This window comes from Miniopterus schreibersii (assembly GCF_964146895.1).
Source record: "Miniopterus schreibersii genome assembly, chromosome: 2".
In the NCBI taxonomy this organism is placed as follows: Eukaryota; Metazoa; Chordata; class Mammalia; order Chiroptera; family Miniopteridae; genus Miniopterus; species Miniopterus schreibersii.
In genome coordinates, this window is record NC_138102.1 from 70,180,567 (window position 1) to 70,207,846 (window position 27,280).

General features: G+C 36.3%; 1 protein-coding gene across 5 annotated transcripts in view; it reads right to left on the reverse strand.

The window, feature by feature from the left end:
* The window catches only part of ELF1 (E74 like ETS transcription factor 1), a 115,647-nt gene that overhangs the window by 31,886 nt on the left and 56,481 nt on the right, over positions 1-27,280 (reverse strand). For 3 of the 5 annotated variants that reach the window (XM_081127929.1, XM_081127932.1, XM_081127931.1), the window contains exon 2: positions 23,445-23,791. In XM_081127929.1, the coding sequence (XP_080984055.1) occupies positions 23,445-23,516 (72 nt within the window). In that variant the 5' untranslated portion in view covers positions 23,517-23,791. Of the gene's footprint in view, positions 1-23,444; positions 23,792-24,405; positions 24,461-27,280 lie in introns of those variants that run through there. The other 2 variants (XM_081127933.1, XM_081127930.1) reach the window with 2 other exon arrangements.

The following is a 27,280-nucleotide window of genomic DNA, read 5'->3' on the forward strand; positions in this document are numbered from 1 at the left end:
TATTTAACCATCACAAATTCCTACGAGGAAGATACATCGGATTATCTATTTTAGACATCGGGAAATAACTTACCACAAGTCATACAGTTAGTAAGTGGTAAAACCTTAGTTTAAATTGACTCCAGGGCCCATGTTCCTTACCTGTACACTATTATAGTCAGCCTTAAACATGGTGCATTTTGTTTTGTTGGCATATTTATATGTTTAGAAAAATAGAATAGGTAAGAAGTTGTGCTGAGGTATGACTTTCAATATTATTTTTTGCCAGGCTTCTCCAATCCGAATCCACTATTAATTGTCCTGTGGGCATAGCCAGTTGCTCCTGGATCCCAGGGACTTCCCAGGATCACTCCCAATTTAGCCATACTGTCTTCTCCTTCTCAGATACTTGCTCCTCTCATGAAAAGCACTGGCTGTTCTTTTCTAGTCCACCGAAATAAAGATATATATTCAAAGCTGTTCATCTCTAATTTCTCAAGGGTGCTATTAATTCATATACACAAAAGAAACGAACTCTGAATCTTAGGTAACACACCTGAATCTGAATATACAAAATAGAGCTGACCCCTGGAAACTGGCTTGAACTACGCAGGTCCACTTATATCTGGGTGGTTTTTTTCCATAAATATATAGTCAGCTCTCCATTTCCCCAGGTTTCACATCCATAGGTTCAACCAACTGTGATCTAGAATAGTCAAAAACAGTATTTTTGATCCATGGTCGGGAATCTGACTTTATGGAGAGCCAACTGTCTATGTGTAAGCCAACTTACACTTGGATTTTCGACCTCACAGGTGGTCGGCACCCCTAACTCCCTAGATGTTCAAGGGTCAACTGTACAACTAGGAAACTGCTCTCAGATGATCGCAAAGAATCTCCTCTCTACTACCATAAACAGAAGGAAAATACACACTCCAGAAACTCCAGCTGCTGATCTGGGCTTATAATAATTTCCTGCCTTTTAAACTTATTGACTAGCAACTGGCTAAAGTATGAGTCAGGAACCTAAGAACTTCATAACAAAACATTTACATTCTAAAATTCCTTATGGAGATATGGTTCTCAACCTCTTAATTGAAGGCATGGCAAAATTTCAAATGCTGAATTTTCCTAGATATAAGTTTTTTAATAAATAAAACATTGGGACTTGTACTAGTTTGCTAGGGTGGAATTAACTAGTAGTTAAGGGCTTAAACAACAAAAATTTATTGTCTCACAATTTTGGAGGCCGTAAGTCTGAAATCAAAGTGTTGGCAGTTAGTTCCTTGGAGGGTTGTGAGGGAGGGATCAGTTCTAGTCTTCATTTTCACATGGTGTTCTTCCTGTATGTGTTCGTGTCCAAATTTTCCCTTTTCATATGGACACCAATCATACTGGATTAGGGGCCAATTCTACTCCAGTATAACCTCATCTTAACTAATTACATCCACAATGGTCCTATTACCAAATAAAGTCACATTCTGGGATACTAGGGGTTAGGGCTTCAACGTACCAATCTGGAGGTGGGGTGAGGTCAGGAGAGGCAATTCAGCCCATAACAGGATACAATTTAATTTATCTTTTGACAAATGGTCTCCTCTACCCTAAATAACTTCTATAATTTATAGCAATAAAAGATATATGTGTTCTTGTTACTACAACTGGTCCTCTGTATCTGTGGGTTCTGCATCTATGGATTCAACCAACTGCAGATGGAAAATAATATGGAAAAAAATATTATCCTGTTGTTGACATGCACTATGTAATTATGCCTCTGATGGCTGCATCTCTACTGAACATATAAAGACTTTTTTTCCCTTTTCCCCTCTAAACAATACAGTATTGACGTAAGAAAAATACTGCATTTCGCCCGGCCGGGCATGGCTCGGTGGTTGAGCATAGACCAATGATCCATGAGATCCTGGTTCAATTCCTGGTCAGAGCACATGACCAGTTGCGGGCTCGATCCCCAATACGGGGTGTGCAGGAGGCAGCCAATCAATGACTCATCACTGATGTTTCTATCTCTCTCCCTCTCCCTTCCTCTCTCCGAAATAAAAAAAGATATATTAAAAAAAAAAGAAAAAGAAAAAAAATACTGTATTTCATTCGGGTAGCTACTTCAAAAACAAAAAAAAAATCTCCACATCTCTAAAACTTCTCATTTAAAAAATCATATTAAGCACCTTCTCCTCTTCGTTATCTTTTATTTGAATCAGGGAACCTCAGTAAACTCCACCAGTGGTTATCAACCTTGACTTTATACTGGGAAACATCCAAACTATTAATACCTGACCCTACTTGGGATCAAATAAATCAGAATATTTGGGGATGTTTGTTACCGGGCCTGTTATTAAAGCTCTCAGGTGAATCCAATGTGCATGCAGGGTTCAGAACCACTGCTTTAAATAATTACAAGATTCAAAACTGCATTCTCTAAACTGAGTCAACCCTATTTATGCCAATGTATAAGATACTAGTAACCCCCACAAAAACCGAAGTTATTTTATTATTAGATCTCTTGCTATTTGGCACTTACAGATTATTTTTCCATTTGTTTTTGTAATAGAATCAAAATAAGTTACAAATGATGGGTGGGAACAGAAAGACTTTGGGAATTAAAATCTGTTAAAGGCCAGAGTTTTCAAAGCCTCAATTTCTATAAGCAAATTAAATTGTAGTGATAAACTGACTTTCAACTGTTTTATAACTTTATTGAAGGTCTTAAGAGTTCCAGAAAGAAAAATATACATAACAGTTTTCCCTTCTATTATTTTCAGGTAAATTTAGGACAAGAGTTGAAAGGTAACTTTTTTTCTTTTAATACTCACCCAAGGACATGCTTATTGATTTTAGAGAGAGGGAAGAGAAAGAGAAACATCAATCGGTTGCCTCCTGTATGAGTCCCAACCAGGAATCAAATCCACAACCTAGGTATGTGCCCTGACTAGGAATCAAACCTGCAACCTTTCGGTGTAAGGGATGACGCTTTAACCAACTGAGTCACACTGGCCAGGGCAAAAGCTAAATTTTAACGTATTTTTTAGCAATAATAAAAATCAAACCAAGTTTTAGCAGGAAAGAGAGATAGGTCCCCAAATTTCAACATTTTTCACTATACAGCTGCCATGTGGTGTGGCATATGTGGCAATACCATCAAGTTAAAAAGAGAAGGAAAGTGACCAGTTTGTAAACAGTACAATATGTTACTACAATGACTAAGCTTGCTTGCTTCCTCAACATACCACTTTCCAAGGCCTTAGGTGGATATTTAAGAAACTATAGATTATTACTCCAACTCTGTTAAATAAGTTTATTCAATAGATTTTTGGATATAAAAAGCGGAAGTACTTTCAAATAACTTGTTCGCCAAGCTTCTCTAACAGGACTCAGACTGGAATGCAGTTGTGAAACATCCTGCCAAGGTCCTCTATGATAAACAGCTTAGAGTGAAATAACTATCAAATGTTTTCCTGAAAGAAAAGTAGGTTAAAAACCATCTAAAAATTTCCCCACTGTAGATATTCCTTCTTTAAGATAGGTGCAAAATAAGCACACTTTCAAGTAGTTTATACAATGTTTTGCCTCAAGAAAAGGCAATACCAAAAGTGGTGTGGGGGCCTTCCTCTTCCCATAATTTTCAATAGCTGCCCCTACTCCAAGGCCAACCAATAAACATGCAAACTAAACAGTACACTTGCTGTGAAAACACATCTCTGAAATGAATTCCTGTGTCCTTTCTTCCAATCAGAATGCTGCCCCAAAGCTGCATCCTAACAAGACACAGCTCTGAAATGACTTCCTTCACCTTTGATTTTAAAAAACACAAAAACAAAAACCCAATACCTTACTCTATCAGAACACAATCTGACAGTATTTACCATGGAGCAAATGCACTAGAAATACACACAGTGAAAACAGAATGTAACAGTAAGTGCTCAGACTCTAAAGTCAGAATGACCTCAAACAGGCGAGAATGCACATGCATGCCCTGGGTGTTTGAACTCAGGCAAATTATTCAGCCTCTCTAGGCTTTAGTTTCCACATCTATCTAAAATAAGACCAGTACCGTCTTCTAAAGCTGTTGTAAGACTTAAATAATATGTAAATTTATCGTTTTTGTACTGTATGACATATAGTAATCATTCAGTAAAATATTTTGATAAAGCCCTTAATATTTGATTTAGATAGAAATAAACACTTAGAATTTGGCTTACTAGTTATATGCAGATATCATCACAGTGTATGTACATCTTAAACTTAAATAATGTTATAAGTAAATTATATCTCAATAAAGGTAGGGGGAAAAACTTGGATCACTACAATCTTACAATGACAGGCACGGTTTTTGTTTTTGATTTTAATGAATATAGTCTTTTCAGAAAGCTAGTGAGAAAAAAAATCTACTCTCAGCAACAACCATTTAGCTTCAACCAAAAGCAAAAGCTAGATACCTATGTATGTTTACTTTGTGCAAATTTATAAAACTGTATACACTTATGATTTATACATATTTTTGTATTTATGCTATACTTCAATAAAAAGTTTAAAAAGCAGAGATCCATCTAATGGGAGAAACAAAACTTCAAAATGTCTTCAATTCACTATCTGTAGTTCTTTCTGCTCTGAGCATTGTTTTGGGGTGGAAGTGAAAGCAGAGCAGTTGAGGGGATGAGACTGGGACCAGATCAAATGCTATGATAGTAGGTATTCCTTCATTCACTCATCTAAACCATAATAAAATTTTTTAAAATCTCTAGATACAGAACACCTAGGTGGATATACACACACAAAATTAGTGTCACTGATAAACATAAAGAATCAAAATTAAAATCCTGTAAATAACTTCCCATGATATATTTTTTAATTATTTTTGAAATTGATTATTATATGAACATATTTATATTCCAAGAATATACAACATTATTGCCCTCTTTCCATATAGTTTCCCTCCCCAAACTGTAACCAATTTCCAAAGTACATTTTAAACGATTTCTGGAATTGATGTACTAACATAAGCCAGATCGTGCAAAAGATCTCCAAGACTCAATGCAAAGTTTTGATGAGAATTCTCCTCACACCTGTCAGAATGGCTATTGTCAATAAATCAACAAACAAGTGTTGGTGAGGATGTGGAAAAAAGGGAACCCTCGTGCACTGTTGGTGGGAACGCATACTAGTGCAGTCACTGTGGAAAGCAGTACGGAGTTACCTCAAAAAATTAAAAATAAAATTGCCACATGACCCAGCAATTCCACTTCTGGGAATATATTCAAAGAAACCTGAAACACTAATTCAAAAGAATATATGCACCCCAGTGTTCACTGCAGCATTATTTACAACAGTCAAGCTATGGAAGCCGTCCAAGTGTCCATCAGTAGATGACTGGAAAAAACAGCCATGATATATTTACACAATGGACTACAGGACTGTAAAAAAAAAAAAAAGGAAATATTACCCTTTGTGACAGCATGGATGGACCCCAGAGCATTATGCTAAGTGAAATAAGTCAGTCAGAGAAAGACAAATACTATATGATTTCACTCATATGTGGAATCTAATGAACAAAATAAACTAACAAACAAATAGAAACAGATTCATAGAGAACAGACTGACAGCTGTCACAGGGGAGGGGACTGCCCAGCTGGGTGAAAAAGGTGAAGGGATTAAGCAAAGAAAAAAAAAAGAGGGGGGTGGGAAGAGGTAGAAGAAGGTAAAGAGGGCATAAATGGTGATGGAAGGAGACTTGACCTTGGGTGGTGAACATGCAATACAATATACAGATGATGTATTATAGAATTGTACACTTGAAACCTATGTAATTTTATTAAGCAATATTGCCTCAATAAATTAAAAATAAATAAATTTGTAAAAAGTATTCACAGCCAAATTCTCTCTATATATTTTGAAAATTCTGTTATTAAAACAGCTAATTATCTGCAAACAATACTTCTGTTGATTAACTTAAGCTCTCTTTATGGGAGCACATTTCTTCTAGTCTTTTTTTTTTTTAAAAAATGAAAAGCAGTTATAGCAATCAGTCAGAAAAGTCTATGTAGTGCAATACATATGGCACAACACATTGGTCTAATTTATAAAGCATAGTTTTCCTGACTAAAAGTGTAGTACATGAATCTAATTTTTAAAAATTTTGCCCAGCCAGGCATGGCTCAGTGGTTGAGCATTGACCTAGGATCCAGGAGATCACGGTTCAATTCCTGGTCAGGGCACATGCCCGAGTTGTGGGCTCGATCCCCAGTCGGAGGCGTGCAGGAGGCAGCCAATAAATGACTCTCTCATCATTGATGTTTCTATCTCTCTCTCCCTCTCCTTTCCTCTCTCTGAAATCAATAAAGATACATTAAAAAAAATTTTTAACACACAAATGTATTTGAAAATGAAAATTCTACCTATCCCAGTTCTAATTACTATAAATGAAAAATTACTTAATGTTTTCCAGATTCTCTTTTTCCTTCAAGATTTCTTTGATCTCATTTCTCTCCTAATATAATGGTTAAGAGTTTGGGCTTTCTTGGGTCAAAGACTCAATTCTAATGTAGGTGCTGTCACTTGAAAACTTTGTTTATACATTTGATTATAACATTTGATTCTTTCATTCAACCTTTCTGAGACTCCGTTGTAGAGAGGTTTTCCTTATTCATAAAGTGAGGATAATAAAAATTGTGATACTGTACAGGGTCATTGTGAGAATCAAATGGGAAAATGCTTTTCACCCACAGGACCTAAGCAAAGATAAGAGACAATATTATCTGATATATTTGAACAAAATATCTTCAGATTAGCCTATTATTCATGTGTGTGCACCCATTTTGCCATGTTTTGTTTGGTATCACTGTTGTGTTGGCTTTGTAAAAATGAATTAGGAAACTTCTCTCTCTGAACTGAAACTATTTAAATAATTCATTGTAATTTAAAATAACTCACATATGAAACTCTGGGCCTGCCAGTTTTCTGCAAGTGGTGACTGTTTCCTGGCAATTTCCCTAGGTATTGTTGTTGTTACTAGTGCATTTTCATTTTCAACAAAATACCAAATATTGATTGCTACCATTCCAAAAATTTTAAAAATATTTCAGTGCAGTACCTCAAGTAACATATCAAATCCTCACATGGTTCTGCATCTTCTCTTAATGGAAATATAAATGGAAAAATCAAGTTCTGTCAAGAAAATTGATGAGAACAAGATGGAGGCGTAGGTACCCGCAACACCCACCGCCTTCCCCAGCCACATCAAAATTACAACTAAAATACAGAACAACCATCACTCAGAATCTGCTGAAATATAGCTGAACAGAAGCCCTACAACGAGGGAACTGAAGAAGCATCAAGACTGGTAGGAGGAGCAGAGATGCAGGCGGATCAGGGCTGAATCCCAGAGACTTGGCCGCAGTCCCATACCAGGTGCCTCGGTTTAAACCCAGAAGTGTTATCTCAGTGGTGGACGTTTCCCAAAGAATGAGGGGTCCCAGCCCCACAACAGGCCCCCCCACCCAGGGTTCCAATGCCAGGAAGAGAAGTCTCAGAACTTAGGGCTGTAAAAACCAACGGGTACTGTGGCTGAGGAGCACAGTCGCTGTGGGAGTCCCAGGCTTTCCTCCTAAAGGGCCCACGCATGGATGGGCTCACTCAGACGCGCTCCCTCTGAGCTCCAGCATCTGGCAGCAGCTTGTAAGGAACCTGAGAAACTTGGGGAGGAATAGCTTGCCTGAAATCGGGGCCAGGGGTGGAGGGGCAGCTTATTCCCAAACAGAAGAGCTGCCAAAGGGCATTGCTCCTTTGGCGAGCTCTCCCCCCCACAGAGCTGGCAGGCAGGCGCCATATTTGAATCTCCAGCACCTGACTCACACCTTTGGCCCCGCCCCGTGATTCCCGGAGGCCCCGCCCCTCCCCACCTGCAAGCTCATCTAAGCCATTTCCAGGGGCTTTTTTATGCAAGTGGCCTCAAGAGGCTCATGCTTAGAACTTTCCTAAAATCATTCAAACAAGCAGCAGCATGCCCCATATGGCTTGATAAGTGGCCCCAGGCCTGGAACTAGTGACAGCCTGCATTGGCTCATAGCTTGGCCTTTCCTGGACACCTCCAAGCCCAGCACAAGTAGCAGTCGACTACAGTTTGCTGTGTAGCTCATGCTGGGTGGCCCTGGGCAAGGCACAGGCAGAGGCTGACTTTGCACCTCCTGGGAGGCCCCAGAGACAGTGCACCTGATGGTCAGATTCGACCACACTGGATTACAACCCTACCACATCCACGAGTGATACACTCAAGGGGTGCACTTGGTGAACATCAAAGCTCCACTGAAGTAAATGGAGTGCTCCACAGGGGTGTTTCCAGTACAGCAGCTCTTTGGCTGTAGATGCAGCTGATCCTCACAGCCAATTGGCTTGGGGGTCAATTCCTCCCAGTGACACCAACAGCAACCAAGGATCAACTACAACAGGACAGTGCACACAGCCCACATAGGGGAGCACCTAGAAGGCCCAGCTCAGGCGAATGGGGAGGCTGAGCTGCTGGACCCTACAGGACACCTACTACACAAAGCCACTCTACAAATTCCAGGAGACATAACAGCTCTACCTAATACACAGAAACAAATACCTGGAAGCAGCCAAAATGTGGAGGCAAAGAAACATGTCACAAAGGAAAGGACAGAAGAAATCTCCAGAAAAAGAACTAAATGAAATAGAACCAAGCAAGGTAACAGATACAGAGTTCAGAATAATGGTTATAAGGATATGCAAGGATCTTAGTAAGATTATTAAGAAAACAAGTGAGACCACTGATGACATAATAAAGTATCAATCAGAAATGAAGGCTATAGGAACTGAAATAAAGAATAATTTATAGGGAATCAACAGTAGAGTAGAGGACGCTGAGAATCAAATCAGCAATTTGGAACATGAGGAAACAAAAAACACCCAACCAGAAGAGCAAAAAGAAAAAAGAATCCAGAAATATGAAGATAGTGTAGGAATCTCTGGGACAACTTCAAATGGCCCAATATTCATATTATTGGGAAGTCAGGAGGGGAAGAAGGAGATCAAGAAATTGAAAACCTATTTGAAAAATAATGACAGAAAACTTCCCCTACTGGTGAATGAAATAGACTTCCAAGTCCAGGAAGCACAGAGGGTCCCAAACAAGAGGAACCCTAAGAGGCCCATACCAAGACATATCATAATTAAAATGCCAAAGGTTAAAGACAAAGAGAGAATCTTAAAAGCAGCCAGAGAAAAGCAGTTACCTACAAGGGAGTACCCACATGACGATCAGCTGATTTCTCAACAGAAACCTTGCAGGCCAGAAGGGAGTGGCAAGAAATATTCAAAGTGATGAAAAACAAGAACCTACAACCAAGACTACTCTACCTAGCAAAGCTATCATTTAGAATTGAAAGTCAGATAAAGAGCTTCACAGATAAGGAAAAGCTAAAGGAGTTCATCACCACCAGACCAGAAATGGTGAAGGGTCTTCTTTAAGAAGCAGCTAGTGAACAAAAGAATCTGACAAACTAAATACACCCAGAGACAATGATGCATGCAAAAGACAATCATGTTCCAGAGGGAAGAGGGAAGGGGGCGGTGGAGGGTGGGAAAAGATTAACCAAAGAAGTTATATGCATACATGCATAACCCATGGACACAGACAATAACGGAGTGAAGGCCTGGGGATGGGGTAGGAGTGAGGTGGAGGGGGTCAATTGGGGGGAAAAATGGGACACCTGTAGTACTTTCAACAATAAAGATAAAAATTTAAAAAAAAAAAGAAAATTAATGAGAAAATAAACAGCTAATAAGACAAATTATCCACTAACAGATACTCTAGAATAATATTAAATCAGAATTGGAATCCAAATAACTTTAGTAAATAAGCTAGGTTATCCCAAACAATACCCCGGGTGCCTCTGTAACCCTACACTATCTGTTACAGAATTCTAATATAATAGTTCTTCTTCTTAGTCAGCAGTAAATGAGATAATATTGTACAACAGAAAATGGGAAGAAGACTTCTGGTCAAGATAGCAGTAAATGCAGTACACGTGGCCAGAAACGCAGGCACCCTCTTAAAGGGCACAAAGTTTCGTGTGCAGCCATTCTTGGGATCTGGCAGACGGAGGGCAGAATGGACTAAAGCCGTGTGAGGAGAATCCAGGGATCCTGGCTCTGGGGATAGACCTCAGAAGGCAGCCATCTGGATTCCTGTTCTGAGTCATTCCCCCATATGGCAGAGGACATCTTCCTCAGGCAGACATTTACCATCCAAGCAGCTTTTGCCTGGGAGTGGAAGCAATTGCCCCACCCTGTTGGAAAACCTCTCCCCCCACCCTGTGGAGTTTCTATAGCCTGAGGCTCATTAAGAGACTGAATAACAATCATCCTCTGGGTGCTCTGAGTCTTTGTCTGATTGACTTCTGGAACCAGGGCTTGAGAAAGCAGACCTTGGTGCACATCTTGGTCCTTTCCAAATGCACCCAGCCCCAGCACAGGGAGCCACAAGCTGTGGAGTGCAGAAACCTTCAACCAGGATACAAAAGGCCAGTCACAAACACCATCTGAATTGGTTTGCACCAGAGACCATCCAAAAGACTGGGAGTCCTAGTAGATCTTCCTAATGCATAGAAACAAATCCAAACAGGCAGCCAAAATGGGAAGTCAAAAAAACAAGTCCCAAATGAAAGAACAAAAGAATTCCCCAGAAGAAGAACTAAACGAAATGAAGATAAGCAATCTATTAGATTTAGAGTTCAGAATACTGATAATAAACGGATGCTCAACAGCATGAGAAAAGAAATGGAAACTATGAAGGAAATTAAAAATGACATCGCAGAAATAAATACATAGGAAGGAATGAACAGCAGATTAGGGGAAGCTGAGGATCGGATCAGCGAATTAGAAGGCAGGGTAGAAAAAAATCACTCAATCAGAGAACCAAAAAGAAAAAACAATTAAAAACAGGAGTACTTCCTCTAGCCGGTTTGGGCATAAAGAAATAAAATAGCAATAGATAAGTACCTATCAATAATAACCTTAAATGTAAATGGATTAAATGCTCGAATCAAAAGATATAAGGTAGCTGAATAGATAGGAAACAAGACCCAAATATATGCTGTCTAAAAGAGACCCACCTCAAAACAAAAGACTCACACAGGCTGGAAAAAAAACCCCAAAACAAAACAGAACAAAAAACTTCTGGAGGACTGTAAGGGAAATACAGACAGCAACACAGTCATAGTAGGGGACTTTAACACCCCACTGACTTTACTGGACAGATCTTCCAGACAAAAAATCAAGGAAACAGTGACTCTAAATGACACAGTAAATCAGATGGACTAAATTGACATTTACAGAACATTTCACCCCAAAGCTGCAGAATAGGCATTCTCCTCAAGTGCACATGGGACATTCTCAAAGATAGACCACACGTTAGGACACAAAACAAGTCTCTACTACTTCAAGGAGACTTAGACAGTATGTTGAGTCCTGGAGAGTATTATGCTAACGGAAATAAGTCAGTCAGAGAAAAACAAGTATCACTTTATCTTACTCACATGTGGAATCTAATGAACAAAATAAACGAATGAACAAAATAGATCCAGAAAGATAGAAGCATGGAACAGACCAATGAATCTCAAAGGGAAGGTGGCAGTGGGTGGGTGGGGAGAGATTAACCTAAATCTTACATGCATATATGCATAACCCACGGACACAGACAATAGTGTGGTGAAGGCCTGGGGGGAGGCGTGCAGGGGGGAGTGGATCAGTGGGTGAAAAGGGGGACATCTGTAATACTTTTAACAATAAAGATAAATTAAAACATTAAAAAAAGAGAGAGAGATGTATATTCAGAATAGACTATTTTAAAATGGGTCAAAGATTTAAATAGACATTTGTAAAAGGGCCAATAAGGTCATGAAAGGATGCTCAACATCATTAGTCATTAGGGAAATCAAAACCATGATGAAATACCACTGCACACACACTGGGATGTAAAATAAAAAACAGAGGCAATAACAAATGTTGATGAGGATGTACAGAAATTGGAACCCTCATACCTTGCTGTGGAATTATAAAATGGGGTAGCTGCTTTGAAAAATAGCCTGGCAGTTCTTCAAAAGGTTGAACATACAATTACCATGTGACCCAGCAATTCTACTCCTAGGGGTTTAACAAGAGAACTGAAAATATGTCCATACAAAAACTTGTATACGAATATTTATAGCAGTATTTTTCATAATAGCAAAGAGGAGGAAACAACCCAAATGTCCATCAGTGGATAAATGGATGAAAAATATGGTATATCCATGCAATGGAACATTATTTAGTCATAAAAGGAAATGAAGTACTGATACATGCCACAATATGGATGAGCCCTCAAAACACTGCACTAAGTGAAAAAAAGCCAGACACAGAAGGGCAGATATTGTATAACCCATTTCTATGAAATGTCGTGAATAGGCAATCTGTAGACAGCAGAAGAGTAGTTACAGCGACTCAGGAGATAAGAATGGAAAGCTCCTAGCTGGGACATGATTTCCTTTTGGAGTAATGAAAATGTTTTAAAACTAGATAGTGGTGATTATTGCATAACCCTGAGAATTATTCTAAAAGCCACTAGATGGTACACTTTTAAAAAGTAAATTTTATAGTATGTGAATTATATGTCAATAAAGCTATTATTTTTTTTTTAAATGGGGAAGAATATCACAGGGTGATTTGTGAGAATCAAGGTGCATGTGGAGAAGACTAACTATAAAGGGCTCTACAAAATGTTAGGCAGTGTTATTTTTATACTTTACTCAAGATTAAAGCAGGTTGCATTTTCTTGGCACAAAGCTTAACATCTAAAGCAGCATCAGGGCAACAAAATGTATGTGTTTCTATTAGTCCCCTCATTTCTCAATGACTCTGTCTTCAATATGCTAGGTTTTTATAGATTATGTACCTTCTATAAATGTCATGATGGCCCTAGTCGGTTTCGCTCAGTGGTTAGACTGGCTGGCCTCCGGACTGAAGGGTCCCAAGTTTGATTCTAGCCAAGGGCACATTCCTCAGCTGTAGGCTCAATCCCGCCCCGGCCCAGCACGAGAGGGAGGCAACCAGTTGATGTGTCTCTCTCACACTGATGTTTCTCTCGCTCTCTCCCTTTCACTCTTTCTGGAAAGCAATGCAAAAAATATCCTCAATGAGGATGATAAATAAATAAAATAAATAAAATAAATAAATAAATAAATAAATAAATGTATGTTATGATGCAGATAAATATCATGTTACAGCCAGTAGCTTATTACGTATAAGGGAAAAATGATTAAAATACCTGGTAATTAACACAGTCAAAGTACTTCCTTAATCTAATGAAAAGGAAACTCACTATAATGCTACGTAAAGTGTCCTTCCCCAATCTTTATCTTTGAGAGTTCTTTAATATAATTCTACATAATTAAATAGAAAATAAAAATAAAGTGGTATTCCAACATGGTGGTGGTGATGATGATGATGAAAGTTAAGTAGTTCACATGGTTTATCCCAGTTAATCCCCACCACAATATGCTGTTTTGTTGACACTTGTCAACCAGCTAGGAAGAGGCAGAGCTTCTGCACCCAGGCAATCTGACTCCAGAATCCACAAGCTTAATACTACAAAAGACTACAAGTACAGATCCTACAGATAATTATAATCATCATAAAAGTTTCATCTTAGTTAAAAGCTTGGGTTTAAAATATATATATGTTTGAACACTATATTAAGAGCTGCTACTGAAAAGGTTTATTTTATTTCTGTTGGTTCCAGTAGAGACAAGTGTTTCTGAAGAAGCCTAGCTTCTCTCTTGCACAGCACTATGAAAAATAGAAAGGTCTTAGTGAAATGGTCTTTTCTCCAGACTTCCCCAAGATAATGTTTGAAACTGTAAATCCCTGAGGAGTTGATTTAGCTAAATCTAATCCCAGTTTAGGTCTTTCATAATAATTGGCCTTCTTTAGTCTTTGCCCAGATTTTTCTTTTTTCAGCTAGGATAAATCACAACTTGGCCATGAATTTCGAAAAGTAAAACAGTCACTGAAAACAATCTTAGTTTTGTTATTAGAGTGCCTACTTTCAAAGTTCAATATATTGGAGGGTTACGCACACGTGTGTGTGCGTGCGTGTGTGTGTGTGTGTGTGTCTGGATAAGTGTGAACAAAATCCGTTACAAGGTTAAAAAAAAAAAAGGCACATTTTGAGAGGTGTAGCAAATTTTAACCAGGTTTAAATGTTTACTTACAAACTAACATCACAGCAGTCACTACCAGATTGATAAATGTTTTTAAACATGCAGATTCTACATGTAAATATTTAAGTAAAATCATAATTAAAGAATCAATTCCTATTTCTAAAAGATGAACTTTGACAAGAATCTTATGATATGTATGAATCGCTGAATAAAATGAGGCAGAGTTTCCTGAATATAGGCAGTTTAGTTGTAACAAAGACTTTTCCAGAATGAAAAAGTCATACTAGCTAGCTGATCATAGGCAATGACAGAAATTAGAATCACTCAAAAAAAAAAAAAAAAAATCAACTCCAAGTCAAACTATGTCAAAACAAACAACATATTATAATGTTAAAGGAGAGTGCTCCCTCATAGAATGAATCTGCAAGATTTTTTAAATCCTGAGTGACAAGTTTATTGGCTTAGTCTAGAACCAAGGCAGTCATTCTCAAATATATAAAAAAGAACATTAGGAAAAAAAGCCAAATGATTTTGTCTAACTACTATCCAAGTTATAAAATTTGCCTTCATTGCCTCACATACCCAAAACAATTACGTAATATAAAGTACATGATGGAGCACAAAATGCTTCTTACACATTTAATTTAACTCATCATTACTACAGTAACTCCCATGTTTATTGACTACTTCCTTTGTACTAGGCTCTTGCTAACACTTTACAAAAACATGTAAAGCTCATAACCTTGGGAGCTAATTCTCTTATTTTTATAAGGTGGAGGAAATCAAAGCTCAGTGAAATTTAAAATCTTGTCTGAATTCACAAAGCTAGTAAGTGGTGGTGCCTGGTTCCCAAACTGACATTCTTGATGCCACATCACACAGATTCTTAATTGACAAGAAATATCAATTTTCAGAATTCAATACTACGTCAAAGATGGAGGCAGTTGATCTGGATTCACACAAATAAATAACTTTTTTTTACAAAAACAATCTGACAGGTTAATCTTAAATACCAAATTATTTTTGAATGCGCTTATGTGTTGGGGCAGGGAAGGGGGGAGGGGTTACCAGTTACCTGAGTTTCCTTGTAGCTGCTTTCCTAAACATAAATGGAATTTTCCCTAAATATTCTTGTTCAGTTTTACTGCCCATAGCAGGAAATAAAGCGTAATGGGATAAGTGCACAAGTCATACAAAACCATAAAATACAAAAAATCTTTAAATTGTCATCTAAAATATCACCTTTTAGGTAAAGAAAATTCTCCTTACCTAACCCCAATCCCCATAACGCCCAGGCAACTTTCCTGGGCCTGCCTCATACCTTTAGTGTTCAGTGTCACATTAGGTGGGAACAGAGGAAACATATTAAGCTCACAAATGTATCACCAGTCATTACATTATAATATAATTCTTTCCAAAAAAATATAATTGCCCTAATATTGAGAATTTTGGCTGCTGAGTTTAAAAAAAATCCTGGCTGTATGCTAACTTATTTAACATTAGGCATATTAGATTTATGAACATTATTGGGGCCATCATTTTTTATTTTTTAAAAAATATATCTTTATTGATTTCAGGGAGAGGAAAGGAGAGGGAGAGAGAGAGACAGAAACATCAATGATGAGAGTCACTGATCGAGCCCACAACCCGGGCATGTGCCCCGACCAGGAATCGAACCCCGATCGCCTGGATCCCAGGTCTATGCTCAACCGATGAGCCATGCCCGGCCGGGCGGGGCCATCATTTGTTAAATTCACTCTAACAAAACATTAACAATCAGTTTTCTTTTTACTTCACTAAATTAAAGGACATTACTTCATCAATATTGTCTAAATAGTGTTGACGGTGACTCTGGCTTAAAAAAAAGTCAATAATACAATGATACTATCTGTTTATATAATGGTTTATACGTTGTGTGTTAAGTGAAATGGAGAGGTGGCAAAATTTTCAAGATCACATAGCTAAACTGAATGCATCAAAAATGTACTACTTTCCTATTTTCCCAGTAAAGCTGTACTAGGTGATTAAGCACTTTCTGGGAGAGAGAATGGAAGTTGAATTGACAAACACAAACCTCATTAAAAGAATAGCATTTTGGGGAAAGATATACAAAATGGATAAATAGAAATACTGATTCCCTTCTCTGAGCCTCACTTTCCTCATCTGTAAAGTGAGAATTAGAATACCTAATTCATAAGACTGTTGTATAAAGCTCATAGCACAATCTGCAGGACAAAATCTTCAGTAAACACTAGTTACTAAATTTCATCAGTGAATGTTTCTGGAGCCTGATTAGTCCATGTCCTACTCTACACAATGATGTCATCCATATTCTTTTTAAGACGTTGTCCTGGGGCCTCTGTGTGACAGCTAAGGGACATTAAAAGAAGATCCTACAAAAGAGAGTAATAAAAAGTTCCTACTATTCCCCTTGCCAGCTCCTCCTTCAAAATAACCATCAGCTTCCTTGCTGCCAATAGACGGCAGGAAGATAAGTCAGGCCAAACACTAGGCCATAGGTAGGGTTGTCCTTTCACATAACCTGAAGAGGGCCTCAGGCCTTACGCAAAGTTAGACTTTTCCCAAAGATAAATCAGGCTTGTGTTGGGGGCTCTATGGCACAACTCCTATGATGAAGGCTTTTCCAGATATATAGAAAAGAAACAAGTAACCTCTGTATGTTAGTTTTACAGATGGCCAAACTTTTAATGGATTTGATAAACCTGATCTGCCAAGATTAAAAAAGAGGGCAACAGGAACAGGTAGATTGGTTCATAAAACCTGTAATTGTATGTAAATAACAGAGAATCCACTGTGTCCATGCATAGGTTAGTATCACCATTCCAACTTCCTGTCCTCCATACCACTGGTGCTGAACAAGTTACCCATTGAGCACTATCAACTCATTCCTTCTACTCTAATTTTGAGATACACATAACCCCTAACCTAACAGAATTTTACCATTCCAGCTAGAAAATGGTAGGTTGGTGTTATCTATATTCTTATATATATTTTCTCAGTCTACAGAATACAACCTCATTCTCAAGATGCAACCACGTGAAAAACTTTCTCTGCAATTTCAAGGAATCTCCCAAGAAATAGAAAAACTCTATATGAAGGTTAGTTTTTCTCTTTTTTTTTTTTAAATTTAAATCTATAACAGAGTAGACAGAAAACACATCCATGTGCCTACCAACCAGATTTAATAAATGTGATTAGTCATTTAATGGATTTTACTTATTTATAATTTCAGTTACAATTTTTAAAAATTACCTTGAGATGGTTTTCATTGAACACATACTCCATGAATATTTATTTCTGGTCTTGGAACTATAGTGATATGGTCACATTGCCCATGCACTAAGTGAGAATGTGGACAAATAGCTCCCAGAAAAACATACACTGTATTCAAGAGACCTGTAGGACAGGACATCACCTCTTATCATTCAAAGGTCTTCTGATATGATAAGGGCCATAACTGAGCACACATATATCCCACATCATTTTACCAGGAGAAAGAAAAAAATTTTTAAGAGGACTCAACCAATAAATGTATTATAAATGATGTTAAATGTATTGGGAGATATTAGGGGAAGGAGGCATTCCCTTTCTTCAAGTAGTTTAGCACTTCTCTGGGGGAAATTAGTTTATATATATATATATATATATATATATATATATATATATATATATATATATATGTGTGTGTGTGTGTGTGTGTGTGTATATAAATTTAACATGGCAAATGTGTGACATTGACAATAAGTGATATATGAACAACAGGATAAAGTTGTTAATTCCTGGAAGGATGATTTTAGGATAAATTCCTGGAATAAGTAGGTTTGTCCTAAGATCTGGAAAGATGATTAGAGCTTAAGTAACAGGTATGAATGTGGGAGATCAAACAATGGGGAAACAGTATTTGGGAAAATTATACCATAGGCTAGCAAAGTTAATGTAGTATAAAGAAGAAACAGCCCTGGCCAGGTGGCATGTTGTGGCTGGAGTGTCGTACAGTACGTTAAAAGGTTGCGGGCTCTATTTCTGGTCAGGGCACAGACCTAGGTTTCAGGTTCGATCCCCAGTTGGGGCACATATGAGAGGCAACCAATAGATGTCCCCCCTCTCTCTCTCCCTTCCTCTCTTTCTAAAATCAATAAACGTATTCTCGGGTGAGGATTTTAAAAAAAAAGCTATGAAAAGCTTCTAAGCATAAGTTAAGGTGTCTAGATTGCTTATACAGTCAAGAGAAATCCATCAGAAGTTTTGGTACACTCTCCTATTCTAGATCACTTCTTCGTCTGCCAGATAAACTGGATGGTTCTTCAAGAACCAGCTCAAATTTAACTTTCCCTAAGCTGCAATGCAGTCAAAGGCTCCATTCTCTGTATCCACAGCGCTCTGGGCTAACCTCTGTCACACTAAGTAGTGATTCCCAAACAGTGCATTCGAATTACTGGGCAGCTTGTTAAAAAAAAACAAGGCACTGTTTACCCTTTAGCCCCTAGGAGTACACAGTCTGAGCAAGCCAATCTACATCTTAAGAAGGAATGTGTCATAAGACCACCTTCTTATATTGTGATGAGATTCTATAAAAATACTTGTTTCACTTTCCCAAGCATGTCATGAAGCTTCTCATAGTGAGCTAACTCTGTTAAGCATAAATAACTATGATGTGCTAAGATCTACTTTTGGAACCAATAACTGAGAAAACATGACATATCAAAATTATAAATGATATATCAAATGATATAATAATATATCAAAATTATAAAAAACATTAAACAACCAGCTGACTTTCATTAAATTAAATTCTGGAGTATTTGAACATATAGTCGTTTCCTTCTCTCTAGAAACTAGTCTCCACAGCCTTCAGCGTTCTTCTTATTCTCGTATATTCACCAGGCAAACACGCCTGTTTAATAAGGTCAAACTGAGGCACCTTCAAGTAAAAGTTTACCACAATTCAATTCTGATGGTGTTGCTCTTCCACAGAAATACCTCCCTCATTCCAAGCTACAAATATTCCCAGTTTGGAATAGACAGGAAAAACAGATTTTTAAGTGGCTTGTCAACACCAACAATGTTGATATTTCCTTTTCAAACACCCACCTACAATCCCTGCCCAAAGGAGTTTTTCCAAGCAATTTTCAGAAGAGTATGAATTGATATAAGGGAAAATGATTAAGGTGGTGGCAACCAGACATTAATGGTGTCAGTTTCTTTAGACAACTACAGTTATAATCGCAGGCCACAGCTGAAAACAGGAAATATATTCTAATCTGGAGCCTTCAAACAGTGATTTTATAAAGAACCAACTAATCAAACCAATATAGGACTATAAAAAAGAATTAATTATTTTAAAAGACAGAAATAATTTTAAACTTTGAATAGTTAAAATTTCAACAGAGGTTTTATGTAATTTAACAAGCTGATTCGAAAATTCATTCAAAACTCTACCCCCCAATTTTTTTTTGGTGGGGGAAATCTTACGAAATGTCAAATTTATTAAGTGATACTTATGAAAGCAATGTGATACTTATGATATTTATTGGCACAATAAAAAACAGTTAAATGAAACAGAATACACTAGCAAGTTCAAAACTAAATTATGAACATATGGTAATTTAGTATATAACAAAGGTGGCAGTCTTAGTGTGAAAATCACAAAACATTCAATAAGTGGTGAAGGGCCAGCATTCTCATTTGTGGGAGAAGAGAATCGTCAGATTCCTATACCTCATTCTATAGAAGTAGATTTCATCTGAACAGAAGAACAAAACATATGTAAAACATACTAGAAGAAAATATAAAGAGAACATTTAATAATTTTAGGGGTGAAGAAAGCTTAGTAGACACCAAAAAATGGTAAATTTTACAACATAAATATTTAAAATTTCTATAGGGCAAAAGATATTATACTGTTAAAAGATGGCAGGGACAAAATATCAGCCTTGTGTCACAAAAAGAGAGTTAATCATTAACTGTACAGTGAATTAGTTAGAAGACAATGATATTAATGTAACAGCCGTAATATATAAAGAACTACTGGGCAAAAGGATATTAGTAAGTAATTTGAAGGAAACTTAAATGAAAAATAGCAATAATTAACAATTCAACATCCTCACTGCTAGTAAAGGAAATATCAAATTAAAATAGTAAAATGTAATTTCACCAAAAAAGACTGACCAAAAAGAAAAAATAAGATTTCTGTTAGCAATGGTTTAGGAAATATACTATTGGTGGTAGCAGAAACTGATACAACCTTTTTGAAGAATGATTTGATAGTATGTTTATGCTTTTAGTAAACTTAGTAAATCTACTTTTAGAAATCTTATAGAAGTAATCACACAAATGTGCAACAATATTATACTATTATATAATTATACACACACAAAGAAAGATGCAATAACAAAATGATAGTGCTCGGTAAATATTAGCTATGTGCCAAACATGGTTCTAAGAGCTTTATATACATCAATTCATTTAATGCTCATAACAATCCTATAATACTAGGTCTATTATCATTCTCATTTTGTAGATAAGGAAACCAAGGCACAGAGAGGTTAAGGGACTTGTTTAAGGTCACAGAGGTAGCATAAGGATTCAAACTCAGGTGTTCTGACTCCAATATCTGAGCTCTTAACCACACCCAAACTAGGATGTTTATTTCAATACTGTTTATAATAGCGAAATGCTGTTAATAGCCAATTGTCCACGATCAGAGAGCAGTAAAGTAGAAAATGATCCATCCATCATGTGAAAAAAATAAATGATACATTAAGTGTAAACAAACAAGTCACAAAAACAGTTTGGCATACTTTCATTTGTATCTTAAAAACAACCTCTGGATATAGGTTTGTACGTACATATAGTATTCTTTTGTTTAGGCCTTTGTCTACAAAAACTAAACATCAAATAGTCAATACTGGTATCTTTGGGGGAAGAATAGAATTAAGGAGTGAGGAGGAAGAGAGACTTGCACTATTTATTTTACATATTTTCATATTAGGTAACTTCTTTTATAATTGACATGGTATTATTTTTTAAATTAAAAACAAATTTAACAAGCAAACAAACTGACACTACTGGATCTACCCCCATGTGAATCAGTTAAGTTTGCTGTACCAAAGATTGAACTCTAAACCTGGCCAATTACAGTGGTACCTCGGTTTACAAACGCCGTAAACCTGGAAGTAAATGCTTTGGTTTTCAAACACGCCTCAGAAGTTGACCATGCCATACAGCTTCCACTGAGTGCAAGATCCTGAGACCTAGCTGTCGGCTGTTGATCACTCAGTTTTCGAACGTTTCAGAACTCGGTCTTCTGGAACAGATTACATTCGAAAACCAAGGTACCACTGTATTCCAAACATTGTTGACACTAATTATAATACAATAAGATTGGCATATATCATTGCAAAAGTGTTCAACATCCTTAGTGAGAGTCAAACTGCTTGGGTTCAAATGCAGCTCCACTATTTACCAGCTGTATGGTATGGTTTTAGGCAAGCAACTTAACCTCTCTCCATGTCTCAATTTCCTCATTATAATATACAGATAATAACACTTGCCTTATATGTTTAAATATTTGTAAAGTCCTTATAATAATACTTGCACAAAACTAATATGTATTCCTTTTGTTAGATAAAAATAAATAACTTAAGAAAATATACGCATGTGCATTCTGATGTTAAGCTAAAAGCACTATCTCCCTATCCAAAAACATTAGTAACCTCTCCAAGATAAACTAAGTGTACCATACATAATAAGGGGAAGTATTATTTTACAAAACTTTTTAAAGGCTATATAGACACATGTATGAATACTGCACCATAATGTAAAAAATATATTTCTCATGGTCAAAATGTGTCAAAGCTACTGCACTGGAGCACACCAGTTAGTGGCTTAGAGCTTTGTCCTCTGCAGCCACATCCCGAAAACAAACCTCACCACAGCAAGCGAGGGATAGTTCATCTAAAAGGGTTACACAGTAAACACACTGTTTTTAAATCTTAAGATATACAAAAATGTCTGCTTTAAAGCAAATTCAAAACACTTTCTCCTCCTAAAATATCGTTTCTATTATCTCTAGATTAAATCCATATAAGTATTAATTTATTTTTAATTGGGACCAAGCAATCCTCTCCCTCAAACTTTTTGCCTCTCTACCCAAAGCTCATCTTAATTTTAAGGCACCTTAATCCAAATTCTATCTTTTGTAGTTTTATTTATAATTTTTTAGAATTCTGTAATTTCAATAGACAATACAAACAGCTAAGAAAGTATAATGCCCTGTCAAAAGTAAGAATTGATTCTATTATCAATAGTAACTTCATCTAGAATACAAGCTTGACATATTATAATTGATCTATTAAAGTTAGGTATTTGAAATTAGGCTTATTTCAGTATATAAATCAAATTTATTAGGCATTTTACACCTGCCAGTCCCCCAAATATTTTTCCCAGTACACTTATACCATTTTGCCCACATCGCGGCCCATATAGCCTGTTTAAAATTAAATAAATTATAAAGTCCCAAGAACCCCTAGCCCACTGCTGCGCCCAAAAAAGAAAGGCCAGATTTAACTTAGATCCTTTTTTAATATCTCCTAGATCCTTTTTACATTCTAGAAACAGTAATTTGCATATCTTGTATAAATTCAGTAAGAACCAATTTAGAAATTCTTCAGTTCAATCCCCTCACTCAAACGATGATGAAATCCAGATCTAGAGAAATAAAGTAACTTCCTCAGACACATATGCTTTGGACTGAAATGATATATGATTATAGGACTGCTAACATATTTTTATCAGCTTGAAAAAATAGCCTAGGGTTATAAATATTAATTAACCACATACATTAAAACTGTATAACTGCAAGCAACTATTACAACCCGTCATATACTATTAAACATTTTACATGTTTTGTTAGTATGGCTTCTAGAACTTTTCAGATAATTACTTAAGGTATTTAAATCTTATTTTACAGAAAACAAGCTTAACTCCAAAAGTATTACTTCCTTGTTACCACATCATAGCTAAAAGTAAGATTCTGTAAGGAATTAACTAGTACTTAAAACATAACATCACAACTACCTCCATATTTTTAATGTCTAAATTTTTACATGAATAAAGTTTCTCCTACCATCTTTTAATGTAAGTAATTTCTGATACAAATGGAGAAATCACAATAATAAATTTATTAAAATCCAATTTTTTCTCTGGGTGTCATACCTGTTGTTCATCCTCCATGACGTTACTAGCAAACTCAAATACTAAGTCGTTCTGTTGGACAACAGCAGCCATAATAAAGCATTCCCCTTAGATCCACATGAGAAAAATCCAAACAGGTTCAAGTATCAGGCAGCAGAATCCAGTGACAATTTGGGTAAAAAAACAACAAAAAAACAAAACAAAAAACCAGCCAGCTAAGTCCGTGAAGTTACTGTATACACAGGTTTTCTTTAGGGAAGGTGCTTCAAATTTTCTTGGTTTCTTTAGAAAAGTGCTTCAAATGTTCTGATACTCTATTCAAACTGAGGCAATTTTTCTGAAATTTTTCTTCTCCGGAACTTCTTCGCCTGAAAAACAAAAGCTTAAGTTAGTTACAAAATCATACCCACTTAGAATATAACAATTGATATCCAAGGGCAGTGTCTCCAAAGTATTTTTGTTAATGTTTTTACATTAACATGACTAATCAACATGACTAAATCAAACAAAATGAACATGACTAATGAACACAGACTTTTTTTAAGTTAGGCACATATTTTCTTTGAAGATTTCATTCCTGCTAAGATAAAATCACCTCTCATTACTGAAAATGAAGCCATTCTCCCCTCCCCCCAGTTAAACTATTAAAGTACCAAAAATTTAAAAACATACATACATCCACCCAGCAACAACTAGGTCTGTAATTACAATAAAGGACATTTAAACAATTTTCTTCTTTCCACTAACCCAGCAAACCACATACATAGGAAATGCTACTCCATGAGTAATTTCATAACGTATATTTTTGCCCTAATAGAAACATTCACACAGGATCTCGATTAGGCCTAATACGTAAGGATTTAAAAGTCTGTCTGATACATTTAAAGTTTAATAAGTACTATTTTAAGAGCTTTTAAAACTAAGCAGAAATTAAAGCCTGCTCTGTTCTTTAAAAAGGTTTCTGATAAGTAGAATGCTTTACCATGCTTAAGCCTGTCTTCAGTGGCTTCTTTTTTTAATGCACTGAAATGTATCCTTATCTCTAGCACAGGCTTGCAAGCAACAGGAAGGAAACAGCACTTGACCACGTCATGGCAAATTAGAACATGCAAAGAACTGCACTTTACAATAGTAAAAAAACAGAAGCGCAACTTAAGAGAGAAAACAATTTCAGAGCGGAGGGAGAAATGCTTAAAAATTACCTTCCAAAGATGTTTGTCTATTTTTTTAAAAATTACCACTACTTACAAAAGTAAAAGGAAAATTTTAATTTAAAAGTTTATCTTAATTTTATTAAATATTACATCATATGGTTATGACCATAAATGAAAATGAAAAGACAAAGATATAAAAATATATCACATTAAATAACATCCAGTTCTTTGAAACAGCATTTACAATTAATTTTAAAGAGGTAAGTTCGGGAATAAAGTTGAGCTGCTGAACGAGTTTCCCTGAAAACTTAAATACAGCTAGCATGTGCTAGCCAAATCATATACTCCGTTTCCTAATTTCAGTAAAGCAAATTTCCTATATATTCTGGACTCTAGGGGTCATCATGGGTGACTATGATGTCCTTAACTACATATCAAAATAAAATAAGGGCTAATAATTCAATTCAGGTGACATTTCTACTGACTGAACTAAATTTAAACTAAATTCTAAATTCCGAACTAAATTCTAAACTAAACCCAGCAGTTTCCCACATTCACCCACCCCACCCCTTTACAAGTTAACTCCAACATTGGGTATTTTTAGCATATTCAAGTAGTTTTTGAACAATGCACTCTATCTAAAAGGGGGGGAAAAGTACTCTGACCTAAATTGATCACAGACAGGCATATACACATAAGATATACATTTGACCTTGGACAAACATTACTTATAATCTTTTCCTTTAAATTACCATCCTAGGCTCCCTATGGTCCTCCACACAAACTACAGTATTTCCTGCCTCCCTTCTCAACTTCTGTTATTCCCATTCCAGGAATACCTCTCCCATTTCTCAGCGCCAGTTCGCATCTTTTCCACTCTTCAATGCTCAACTGAAATACCATTTCTTTCACAAAGCTTCCTAACCTCTATGTCTTGACTGATACGAACCTTCAAAAATATAGCACTTACTTCCCATCCTACAAAGTTAGCATTAATTGTATATTGTCTCACATTTGAAAATTATGTTCCCCTAATTGAACTAAATAAATGTTTGAGTGCCTATTATTTGCAAAGCAATGTGCCAGGTACCAAGATAATTAAAGCAAAACCTCCCTTGACTCTCTGGGAAAGTAGCCATTGTCTAAAATTTCTTCTGTACCTACCAAACCTGTATGCCCATAGTAATAATAAATAGAATTATATTAATGATAGATACTGTTTTAAAAATCTATTATTAGATACTTAAGCTATTTCTACATATATCCCATATAAACAATGACTATAGTGCTGTTGATAACGGGGAAACCATTATCCTAATACAAAAGTTTCTCTGTAAAAGGTTAAATTCAAAAACTATTCCAAAATCCATTTGTTCGAATGGATTTTGTAACACTACCAATGTGAACACATCTATGTAAAGTTAAGTTTCACTTTCTTTTCCACTACAATCATGTACCTTTTCTTACTAGCACTTCCACACTGCTACTGTGCTTTAATGTTGCAATAAACTAAAAGTGAAATGACTGTCCATTTTCGTTAAGCCATGTTAGGACAGAGCCACCTTTACTCTGGTAGGTAGCTTTTGTTCCTTTCAATATAGAAGTTTACAAACTGAAAATGTGTCAGTAAAGAAAAGCTCTTGAACTATTTTACTGGCTTAATTAGGCCTTTGACTCTGTCTTTTTTCACTCTTTCCCCTTTTTGCTCTTCTTCTTCCCTGAACAGTTATTTACCCTAAGTCACCAAAGGTGGTTCTTGGGAAAAAATTTTCTAATTCCTGATCCAGAGGTATCACCTATGCATATTACAAGTACTTAAATAACAACGTGGATTAAAATGCTTTCGGTAATAGATGAGAGTAAAAATCTAGATCAATGATTCAAGTTTTCATAAGTAAACTGAGTCTCAGTGCCCATGGTCTCACAGTCTGAAAGGACAATAGAACTACAATTAGAATCCTCATTCCCTAAATCAGAACTCTGTCCAGGATTATAGTATATAGTTTTGCCTCCAAATCTACCCCTATCTTTTATGCTTGGTAGTTTAGAACACAGATTTCTAATTAAAAACATATATCAAATGGGGGAAAAACAAATTTCCATCTCTAGTTCAGCTCCTGATCTCTAAATCCACTCATTAAACTGTCTATTAGATAAATCCACCTCAGTGTCCCTCACAGTCAATGTGTCTAAAACATGTCCAACATTGAACTTACCATTTTATTCCTCAAAATTATTCCTGTATGGATAAACATGGATGCTCAAATTGAAGAGGAAAAAAGCCCTCTGCCTTACTCTATAAGGTCTTTTGTAAATTTAAAATTTATTTTATTTACTAACCATTAGCTATATGCATTTTTGGGGGACACTCGGCTGTGTTAATAGTTTTCAAACATATTTCATTTTCAAAGTGTCAGTCTTTAAAAAGTAAGAAAAATATAAGTGATAATTGTTCATTCAACACAAAGACATAAACAGTTAACTTATTTGCAATTTTGAGAGGTCATCTAGTTGGGCATCTACCAAGTAATAAAAACTTCCCTACCTGGCTCTCATGTTTTTTAACTGGGTCAGGACCATATTCTTATTCTTCAAGGAGACATGCGAGAGGAATGTCTCAGCAATAAGGTTCCTAACTTATCTACCCCCCAAAGCTTCAGATTTAAGGTAAAATGTAAAGCAAGCAAAACAAGAGCATAGGCT